We start from the raw sequence: 12,059 nt of genomic DNA, 5'->3' as shown, positions 1-12,059 counted from the left end.
GCAGCATTTAGAACACTGTCATGGTAAAATGGCATACTGCATAGCTTTACATGACTTGCACAGAACTATGAATAGCTGATCCTTCCTGCATAATAAAAACCATGTGCTACGAATAATGACCTAAATTTGAGAAATGATGTCCAGCAACATCTTTACGAAATAAAAGTCAAAAGCAGTATTACAGTTTCTCTACTTCCCATTCTAAAATTCAGTTGAGCTGCCTGAATTTTGAATACCGAAATGTGTATGAATATTGAATACCAAAACGTGTATATGCAGTTTTGATGTTTCACACTTTTTCAGCATCTTGAATATTGCATCAATCACACAAAAATACACTTGTCTGAATTTAAAGACATTACTATGCATATGATTTGCCTTTTTTTTTTTTAACAACTCACTGATACGGATCTTCATTTATCTTTTTAAACAGAAATCTAATTTTTATTGAAGGCATTTACATAACTCTTCTCATACTCCAAGATCCCACTCTTTCCATCATTAGATCAGATGAAGGACTCGATTGACCAAACCAGTCACGTGAAACTCTGCATCCTGAACAGCTTAAAAAGCCAAATACAGGAAAAGCTCTATGAATAAACAAGCAGACATAAGAAAATAGTTGGTTGGGTTTTTTTTGTTTCCAGATTTCAACTTGAAAGTTTAATAGTGTAAAAAAAAAAAAAAAAGCTCAAATGGATTTTGAGAAAAAAAATCACCAAAAAAAAGAAAATCATGCCAGTAATAGGGGCTTCTTTTCATTTGTAGTTTGACATTTTTCATCAATGTCTAGGCAATTTCCCAGAGAATCTACCATGAAGTTTCTCTTGAAATGCTTAGGCAAGTCAGTAAGATAACTTCAGATAATTAAATCTGCCAGCTACTAAACCAATGGACACAGTTACAGGTTACAATATTCTGGTCACTTTGTCAAACAGAATCACCCACTTCATGTCCAGCCTTACCACAACCATTTCCAGGAGACTGATGAAGGAAGAGAGAAAAAAAAAAAAAAAAAGGCATCTACAAAAACATGTAAACAGAAAAAGAAATTACAGCTGAGATAGAAGCTAAAGTCATTAATTGAATGTACTGAAGGTGGAGGTATGAATCTATTCCAAAATTCTGACAGACACAGCAAGTGAAACTGCAGGTCCAGCAGCAAGCATTTTAAACAAAGCTGGTTAGATTACCAAGAACAGCAGCCATAACGCTGACATTAAAGACCAGAGGGAGGAGAGACAAGATCCTCAGTAATATGCAAAGGTATAGAACAAAGGGGCTTTTAAAAAAAAAAAAAAAAAAAAAAAAGCACAAATAAAAAATGTTGAAGTAATGGGAAACTGTTTCACTGGGCATTATAAATGTACCAAACCATTTACATCACATTTACCTAAAAAATGGATCAAAATTCAACAAAAACTTAAACAGATTGTGCAATGGGATGAGCAACATGAATTTCTATCAAAATGGAAGCTCATCAGTTCATAGTGACTGAGGAGAACGGGTAGGAGCACTGCTTCATCAGAGAAAGTCTGTGAGCTATCAATGACATTCTCATGGATGTAGTACAAGTGTCATTTTACTACATATCAAGTGAGGTATTCCAGATAAAGTAGGATTAAGGTTATTCAGCCAGGCACTACTGAAATCTCACCTAGAATATGTCAAAGGCTTTTCTAATCATCCATGTTCAAGAGATATGAACTCCGGGTGGAAAAGGTATAGAGATGAACTATTAGAATGAAAGCAGAATAGGTGAGGTTGCCCTAATTAGTCTTGCAAAAGGGAGGATTGGTATCTATGAATATAATTTAAAGAGAATTCCAGGAAAGGAGCCAAGCTGCTTTCATTACACAATGTATCACCCAGAAAACAAGCGAAGAGAAACAGGTCATTGCTAAAGGTAGGCTACGAATTAGAGGATACCTAGTCACTAAAATTATAACCAATTTTCCAATGACACTGTGAAGAAAACTCAAACTGTTTAAGATTAATCCTCATGTATTTCTGAAAGGAATTACAAAATATGGTATTTACATTTTAAAAGCACTTAATTTGTCGACCAGGTTGATAAATTCCAGCCTTTTGCTCACAGAAGCAAAAGATGTAACAGCATTCCAGCATCAAAGAATGCAAAGCAAATGAAATAAGAAACAAAACGTTTTTGGGTTTTGGTTTGTTTTTTTTTTTCCAATTTGTTTCTTTGCAAAAAACTGATTAGGATGGTCAAATCAAGAAAAATTGCAAATTTCAGCAATAATCACTTTATGATTCAAAGTAGAATAATTAAAACAGGATTTTGAGACAAAGTTGTTTCTAAGATGACATTTAAAAAAAATATATAATATGCAATAATAAAGCCACTAAAAAAAAATCCAAGGAAAGGTAGATGCATTGGCCTAATCTGCTCTTACCATAACACAACCTTTAAAAGATTAGGTAAAAAGAACAAAATGTCGAAGCAGCACCTCAGTGTGCCACCTTCTTTTCATTGCAGTGACAAACTTGAAAATTTTTTAAGCAACCATGAAGCTTACAGTAATATGGGGGGGGGGGAACCACCATGAAATGCATGTTACATCACAGGGCCATTTCTTTTAACACTATTTAAAAAAAAAAAATAAATAAATCAAAAGCAACCTATAATCTATTTCTGAAGTCACAAAAAAATCAGTCTAAAAACCAAAGTGATATGATTCTAATCCAAACAAATCTTTATCATCTAAAAAAATAAAATAAAATCACAGAAGACTTATTCAGAAGTTTATAAAAGCTCCAGTTAAACCACCATTATTATATTCACCTTGAGACTCACACTGAGATTCTTAGAAGGTTTATGAGGTATTGCTAACCTAAAGGGATATAAATTTCTCTGGGGAGTAACCCAGAAAAGCTTTATGGTTCAAGTTAGTAAAATAATTCACATTATTCCCATACCAGAATTTATTTGTTCCTCAAAAGTCGTAAGTCTAGGTATAGCAAGAAAGGACAACAGGAATCTCTTTTGTTCCTGCAACAACCACCATCCCTTTGGACTAGAAATGAGTTTCTATGCTTCTGCATGGTGAAAACCTGTCTGCAAATCATGTCAATTTTTTCCATAATTTATTGGACTTTCATAGAAATTTTTCTTTTCAATAATCAGACAACGTCTTAGAAATTTTCAGACCATGCATACATTTGATTCACGTTGTGTTAATAAGAACTACCTATCTATGTGAAAAGCTAGGGGATGCACAAATAATTAAAACTTCTTCAGATGTTTCTTGACCCAGATCCCATGGAAATCAGGGTCAGAGTAACTAAAGAAGGCTTTAGCACCAGAATTGCATGTAACAGGTTCAAAGTTCACTAACAGGACTGAATCACTAGGGGCTTCAGTTCACTTAACCAAAGGGTAATTTGCCTTTTTCTATGCTTCTTTCTTTCAGTAGGCATCTGGTAAATGCTTGAAAAATAGCCTTCATTAGGACTACAAGCCACGGCCAATAACGTTTAGAAATACTAAAGCAGTACAATTTGAAATGTTAAGGTAATGTATATTTTGAAATCAAGCAGAGAGAGAGAGAAAATTGGACACTAATTTTTCTTTCCATAATGTCAGAAGCCCTTTTTTATATCAATTTTTCTTTCCGATTCAAGCAGGTTCACAGCAATACTTCTATCACTTCCTATGTCTTTTAAGTATGGATTCCGAGCTGCTAAAGTTCCCCAAAAACTAGTCATTCTTATTTTAAACCACCACCTGGAATTTTCTGGTTAAAAATGATCCTACAACTGCAAAACTGCAGATAAATGCCACAGCTGAAACAGAATTCAGGAAAATTTGCCACAAAATTCACTTAACTTAGAGGGAAGGGGAAGGAGGGAGATGCAATGAGGTAAAATGAAAGATGAGAATTATCCGTGGTAGAAATGGTTCCGTTACAGCATATAGACCATGCTCTGCAAAGTATCGCATGTGCCAATAATCCTGCATCGCAGGAGCAGACCGACTGAAATCAGCAGGTTTCCACAGTAATACCCTATACTGTTCCAAGTTTATGTTTGATGCAAATGAAGGATAATTTCTCTAACAAACTAAATTTCTCATTAGTATGTGATAAAATTCTTGTCTTAGAAAAGACTCAACAATAAAAACTCAGCAATAATTCAGACCCATAATAACTGCCAGAGAAATAAGTGCTTTCTCCAACTCAAAGCTTATCACCACGGTATGAAAGGTTTGGGGTTTTCTCTTGGTTTGCTTGTTTTGTATAAGCTTAGTCTGTTTTATTAATCCTCCACAAACCTAGCTTTAAAATTAAAAAAATAAAATAGAAGTTATACATTTCAACCATAAGGCCAGCAATAAAATCTGCCAGACAGATAATTTTACACCACAAAGTGAATCATGTACCCCTCTTCATAATTACACTACCCACAATAACAGGTGAGAATAATATTGGTACTCCAGACTAAGTAAGCAGCCTGAACAGAAGCAAATAATTCAAAGTTCCAACAGACATTACAGTGAACCAGAATGCAGAAAACTAGAACACATTTTCATCTTCAAGAAAAAAATATTTCTCTGGTAGATTAAAAAGACCCAACTTTTTTTTTTTTTTTTTCCCCAAAAAAAACTGGCCTTTAATTCTCAACAATTTTTACAATATTATTTAGAAATATCATTCCAAGACCAGAGTTTATAGCAGTTTTATGCAGTTCAATCAAATTTTTCAGTGTGGGTAATGCACATCATGATGCTACTCTTCCTGTTCCCATTCTCTTTTATCCTTTTTCAACACTGTTATAAAATTTCAACACTACCATCACAGATAATGTCAGCAAGCATAAGAACCCCCTGAGTTTTGAAGGGATTTCCCTAGCCCATAAATCTGCTTAAACAGTGCTTATATACAAACACAGACATGCAAAAAAGTTAAATGGAACAATTAAAAAAAATGTATTACACCTTAATGTATAAATATTACTTTGAAATTTTGGATTATACACTCTTTGATTGCTTAAATAACTGAGGAACTAAGATCAAAATTATAGAAAACAAGAAATCAGAAAAAGATTATAATTTGAATTAATGGGCATATTAAAATTCCTAAAAATATACTAGAAGGTGTAGATTTTCATGTTTATTCTATTAAAATAATATCTTAGATGTACCATGTATAAGATCAAAAAGTTCCTCTTGGTTTACTTAATTTTAGTTTTTAAATTTAAATTTTAGAAAAAATCTAGCGTTTAAAATCAAATCACCCTTAGGAAAAGCTTGCAGTTCACAAAGGGAATCTCAGGCAGACATGGCAGGTTGTTTACAAAAATTAGCATTCATTTTCTCCTATTTCTTCTAGTAATACATATACATTTTAGAGAGAATCTTATATATAATGATGAACTAAGTTATTACATTTTGAAAATCAGAATGAAAGTATTACAGCAACATTAAAGAGCCTTCAAAATAACTAAATTATCGTAGTAAGCACTGTTCATTGTGTTGTGTTTTGCCCTTTCTATTTTTGCTTTGCTTATTCTTTTTTACTTTTGTCTCTTCTGTGATAAAAAAGCAAGTTTATTGACAATAACTGCTGCGTGGACTTTCTGGTTTCAACTTTCATCCCCCTTAGAGTATCACAGTCATGTACAAAATAGCACATGGCCAAAGCCATTATACTCCAAACGTGTATGAAGTGCTACTGCTTAACAAGAAATCTGATCTATTTGAATAATTTGAAGTAAAAAAAGATGAGGTTTTATTTGTTTTGAAAAATACATTTTTTCTTTCTGAAAACAGGAGTGATTTTCACTTTTTTAAAAAGGAATTTTTTTTATCACTACATGATAAAAATTACTTGAAAGCAACTTACTGATGTAGTATTCTTGCACAATGCTCGTGTAACCGTATATGGCAGAATATCCAAAAATTATAATCATAACCACATCTCTGCTGTCCAGCTCTACTATGTGTGCTGAATGACCTTCCACAGCGTACTGCTGGCCATGTACAAGTACTGCTGGAGTTCTGGTGCTCCACGTTTGGCTGTGAATGTTGAAAATCCACAGCTCATCAGTAACATTGCCATTATTGGTTTCAATTTTGCCTCCATACATGTAAATGTCTTCCTGTAAAAATCGGAAGGGAGAGAAGAGAAAGCAAATAATGGATTACAGCAGGATAACATCTGAACTGCGTAATTCTATGCTGTGTAATATTTCATAACTGAAAATCTGATTTAAATCTTCACATTTAATCTTACATTACCAGCTCAGTATCAGACACTAATCCCAGACAATGACATTTAAACTAAACCAACAATGATAAGGAGACTGTTTCTCTGAAAAATAAACCCAGCTATGAAAATGACACCAAAATGAATCTCAACCAGATTACTTCAAGCAGAAAAACTTTAATTATATAGCTCTTCTAATTCATATTGCAGCATTCTATTAAAAAAACAAAAAACAAAAAACAAAAAAAAAACTACAACCGCAAAAAAGCCCTGCACTAAACAGAAAGGATATTATATTGTTTTCTTAAGGAAAAAAATCACAGACCTAAAACGTGATTTTCCACACACTCTGTCGACAGGGATTTCATTCAGCATGTCACAAAAGTGCATATTCTAGCAAAGTAACTTAAGCCCCGAGAAAATTCACAGTCATCAGAGCCCAAAGTAAAGGGACAATGAGTGTATAGCATCCTCTTGGGCCCATCTGCCAAAGCCCAATGCCATAGGGAGTACTTTGAATTGCTTTAAAGGGATGCAAAACAGATTTTCCAGTCTTCACGAACCACATACCTCAAACAGAAACGTCATCTGTTTTGATAAGTAATGAATTATTTACTTCAATATTGAGTGAAAATAAATCCTACTGAATTTCCGACTTCATCTAGAGTTGCAAACCAAGGCATACAAAGTCACAGAACAAATTGCAGTTTGTGGGCTTCACAGAGTGGCTCAAGGACAGTTTATCCTGGGTAGAACAAACTGCCTCTGGTTCTGTGGATGATACTCAGTCTTTGATAAGGACATACCAGAACCACGTAACATCTGCATCCCATCTGCACCTTGTTTGCACAGCTGGCAGTTGTCTTCTGAATGTTGCAATATAATGTTCTAGGGTTTACCTTAAATATAATCTTACCTTGTTCAAAAAAACAAAACAAAACAAAAACCACCATGGGGAGAAGCTGCAGGCTTAGCACATTTGGCAATTTTGCTTGGCATGGAATACAAAGCCTCAGAAAGAGAGACTAGAAGATAAGGAAACTACGTAATGTAGGAAGTTTAGATCACCAAGCAGAAATTTCAGACTTTTTGTACAAGAAGCTGATGGGATCTAAATAGAAATGTAAAATACATGCTACTATCATCATACATGTCAAGAAAGATTAACTCAAACTGGCCAGCATGTAAAATGCAGATGATTAGTAGAATGACAGTCTATTTAGCTCAGCAAAACAAAGGCTTGAGAGCGTTGGAATGCTGTCTATATACCTACAGTTGATGGTAAACAACAGAGTCCAGGGCTACATAAAATATTTTCTTATTATTCAGAGAGATCAGTCAGTAAATGACTGACCAAACTCTCTGACCTGTGTTTAAGAGTACACCTGAAATTTTTAGAAGACTTTCAACTATTTTTTCATTTGAGGCAGGTAAACATTTCTTGATTTGAAATTTAAATCATTCCTATGCAGGGATACTTTGTGTTATCAGTTAGATCGGACTGCTGATGTTTGAACAAAAGAAAAACATTCATTGGTAAGATTTTGTAGCGGTATTAGATATATACATCTGAAGCCATTCATTTCCTATGAGATGAAGTAACATTTCAAAGAGCTTGGTGAAGACCCACAAAAGCTGTAAGGAGGCTGTGCACTGATCCAAGGGAATGGCTTGAACAAATACTCTTCTTAAAAATATCCTATATGACTCATACATTACACTGCCACATAGATCTTAAAAGGCAAATCAGCATTGCTATAACATAGTAGACTAATTATTTCTTTATTTGTTCTTAAATGCTGATAAACTACAGCAGAAAAGAGCTAATTAGGGAGTTGCAGGCGATGTATAACAGTGTTTGAAAAAAAGATTTCTGACACTGAGGAAAGACACTACACAAAAAAAGGTCACCTAAAGAGCTGCATGAACTTTGAAACGATTCCTCAGACAGCTGACAGTAAGAAAGTCCTCCTCACAGTTCTGCTTAAATGATTCAAAGTTCAGATAAAAGAACACTTCTGCAATCTTTATAAACGACACAGCAGATCCTGTACACAAGACTAGTCACTGAGAAAAAGACAAGAAGGTCATGACAACTGCTTTATCAATGCCAAAAGCAGATCTAACTAAGCTTCACCCAGGGCTATTTCTGAGATTAAGAAGCTCGTAGCGCTGCTGGAAAACACTTTAAAACTAACTATAGTTACTACACTGTATATTGAACTTGTAATTCAGAGTTCCTGCTCAGTAGGAAATTCCAGCAAAAATGAGAAATATCTTGCTGTAAACCAAGCATGTAGGCAGCTCGCTCATTTGTGACATTCCCACCTACGGATCACATCATTTCTTAGCATGTGTTCAGGAGCAAGGCAACAAAACAGCCACTATGGCTCCTGTTAGTTTCAATGGAACCAAAGCTTCCCAAGAGATGTTTCAATTTTCTCAAATCAGCTTTTTTCCTTGAGAAAACTATTTCAGTAGAAATTCTTGATGAACCATAACGAGAAGGAAAAATGACAAAAGGTATATGGGTCTCTGAATAGTTGACTGTGCATATTGAGCAGAGAGGTTGACAGAAGGTGGCACTAATCACAAGACCAAAGCCAGGATTTGAACAAAACAATTAAATCACTTTTCTCAAGAGAAAAAGAAAGCATTAGTTTGATCTGTTTCTCTTACAGAGTAATGATACACACACCTGTTGCAACTAGGCAAAATAGTAACAAGAGAATAACTCAAATACAGGAGAAAAAGTAAATTCCACAATTTGGAAAGCCTGTTGGAGAAATTAAGACAATTTAAGGCAAAAAAATTCCCCTTAATTTCTTCACCTTATTGATATAATCATCAACTTTGGAGTACGTGTATCTTAAATAACTGAATAATTCAACTAAAACTAAATGCCTGGTGGGACAGAGCAAAAAGGAGGGAGCCAGACTTTACAGTGTTATCCAGGGAACAGAACCAGAGGGGATGGGCACAAGTTGGATTACAAGAAATCCAACCCCAATGTAAGAAGAAAAATTTTTACAGTGAGGATGGTCAAAGACTGGAACAGATTGCTCAGAGACATGGAATTGAATATCCTTGGAGATATGCAAAACCCAGCTGGATGACGTCTGGAGGAACCTGCTGTAGTTGACCCTGCTTTGAGCAGAAAGGCTGGTCAAGATGACCTCCAGAGGCCCTTTCCAAACTCAACTATTCTTTGTGAGTCTGTGAAAACAGATTTTTAATACAGGCATACCTCTGGAGAGCCTATTCCTTATTTAATTTTCGATTACAAACAATAACAAAAATAATCTATTGGATGATCATGAACAATATCCAGATTGTAAAATTAAAAATGCTTTTCTTTAAGAAAGTATATTTTTTTTTAAGAAAAAAAAGAAAAAAACAAACCAACCAAAAAAAAAAAAAAAAAAAAAAACCAACCAACCAAAACCAGAAACTTTGGAAAGTTACTTACTTTGCATGACTAAATAGATGACAGAAGAAAATAAGAAAACTTGAGAGTTCTGGTGAACAAATGTCAATCAGCTTAGCAGTCTGAACTTTATAATTTGAGCACAACATTCTTTTAGAAGCCCAAAAGAGAATAAAATCATTCAATGTGCATTTATCCTTAGTTACAATAACAAAGTCAGCATCTACATGAAAGCACTAATTCCTGTAATTTAATAAAGGCTCCAAATCCAAAAATAAATCCTCCTTCAAGTGAGTAATCATAACTTTGTGATTTGTGCATTCAAAGTTTCATAAAAACAGACAAACCAACCCACAGAATTTCCACAAAATAGGTAAGTGAATACTTATTTTAATACAGGTAAAAGATTATAAATTGTGAAACTGACTGGTAATCCAGTACGCTTTACTTCAGCTGTCTCACGTTCCTGACTTCCAAGGCTGTGTACTTGGTAATTCCTGAAAAATCATGCCCCAACAGTATCACCTAGCTTTTGCATAATTTTAACAAGACTTCAAATCCCTTCACAGAAGAGCATTTTACAGTGAGAAAAAAAAAACTGAAACAGACCCAGGAAGTTACTCAAGAAGATCACCAAAAGAGCAGGTAAGAGCCCCCACTCATCTGATAAGTCCCAGTCAAAAGACTACACAGCAGACCAGAGTAACTTCTTCACCCTGAATCCTGAACAGAGGGCCAAAATCATTAGTTCCCTTGACAGGCTTTCTTCCCTACACCATATCTCAGTGTTAATATTGATTCTGTATTTCATATGAATGCAGTAAGACAAGATTTTTCCAAAACAAATGTTTTTATTCTTTAGATTTTGCAATTTTTCCTTTTTTCTAAAAGAACAGTACTCATCAACTGCTCTGACTGTACCTGGGAATGCTACATTTATGCAAATCCTGCCTGCGTTCCAAAAGACTTTCCTGGTAGTTACCCACACACACAAAAAAAAAAAGTGTAAAGGAAATGCAATAAGGGGGTGATTTATAATCCATTTCTAATTAGTTTGAAGTAAATTAATCATGTTAAAAGAATGTCCTGGTTTCAACTGGGATGGACTTAATTATCTTCTTAGGAGCTAGTGCAGCGCTGTGGTTGCGCTTTGATGTGAGACTTTTCAGTTCCTCGGGCCTCAACTAGCAAGACGGCTGGAGGGGCACCAGGAACTGGGAGGGGGTGCAGCCAGGCCAGCCGACCCGGCCTAGCCAGAGGCAATCCATACCATGGGGATCATGCCTGGCATATACACCCGGGGGCTGGCCAGGGCGGGCGGATCATTGCTCAGGGGCTGGCTGGGCATCGGTCGGCAGGCGGTGAGCAGCTGCACCGTGCACCGCGTGCTCCTTTCTTCCTTTTCCTCTGGATTTTATTCTTCCCCTTCCCTTTGTCATTGTAACTGTTATTGTTATCATTGTTCTTATTGTTCTTTCATTTTTATTCTATTTCATTATTAAATAATAATGAATAATAACGTAATGAATAAATAACAATTGTCAAATTGTTCTTATCTCAACCCTCGAGTTTTACACTCCTTTGCAGCTCTCCTCCCCATCCCACTGGGTGAGAGGGACTGAGCGAGCGGCTGCGTGGTGCTTAAAGACCAGCTGGGGTTAAACAACGACAAATAACTACATAACTTTCATTTTCTATTTCTTAACTGTATCATGGCTACACAGAGACATTTATCACTCAGAAAGGAGGATTTTGCCTTAGTTCTTATATAAATCTAGACTGTTACCGAAAATTTGGCCAAAGAAATGCCATTCACAAACCACATTAAGAACAGTCATTCTCCATTTTCTTGACACAAGACTATCAACCTGTTTTCCTCCCATAGACTGTACCCATGCATTAGTATAAAAATTAACTTGATATAAACTAACAGGACTCAAAATTTGAACAGAATTTTGTTCTCTATAGTTACTTGAAATTTCCAGAAGTTTAGTCAAATCTATACATCATTAAGAAATTTCTGGATTTTTTTTTTTCAAGCAAAATGTAAGACTCAAAGTAATCTGGCAATACCTCACCCATCACAAGCTTGTTTTCTGCATTCAATACATCCACCTGGTTTAGAATGGTCAAATCCCTCATCTGCATTTCCCCTCAGCTCATTACCTTCTTTAATATGGTAACAACATCAAGAATGTTCTTGTATGTGTTATATCAAAAGAACAAAAAGAAAAAAAAAAAGAATAATCAACATCTTTACTTGATCCAATAACCCTCCCATTAGCTCAGGACTGACAGACTGGAAAGCAGTCTTCACCTAACTCTTCCTCCTGCAGCCTGCTTTATTATTCTTATTGAGGAGCTATATTATCATTGAATAAGTACCTGAATGAGAACCGGCTAAG

General features: G+C 35.2%; 1 protein-coding gene across 8 annotated transcripts in view; it reads right to left on the bottom strand.

Annotated features, from left to right (window-relative positions):
- Positions 1-12,059, bottom strand: part of ATRNL1 (attractin like 1) — a 570,901-nt gene that overhangs the window by 485,170 nt on the left and 73,672 nt on the right. For all 8 annotated transcript variants that reach the window (XR_013930596.1, XR_013930597.1, XR_013930598.1 and 5 more), the window contains exon 8: positions 5,865-6,120. Coding sequence is in view for 5 of the 8 variants with exons in the window: in XM_080403249.1 (XP_080259375.1) it covers positions 5,865-6,120 (256 nt within the window). In the remaining 3 variants the exon portion in view is untranslated. The remainder of the gene's footprint in view (positions 1-5,864; positions 6,121-12,059) is intronic.

The sequence above is a fragment of the Falco punctatus genome (genome assembly GCF_963210335.1).
Source record: "Falco punctatus genome assembly, chromosome: 9".
Classification (NCBI taxonomy): Eukaryota; Metazoa; Chordata; class Aves; order Falconiformes; family Falconidae; genus Falco; species Falco punctatus.
Note: the sequence above shows the minus strand (reverse complement) of the source record. Positions and strands in the feature narration are given on the sequence as shown.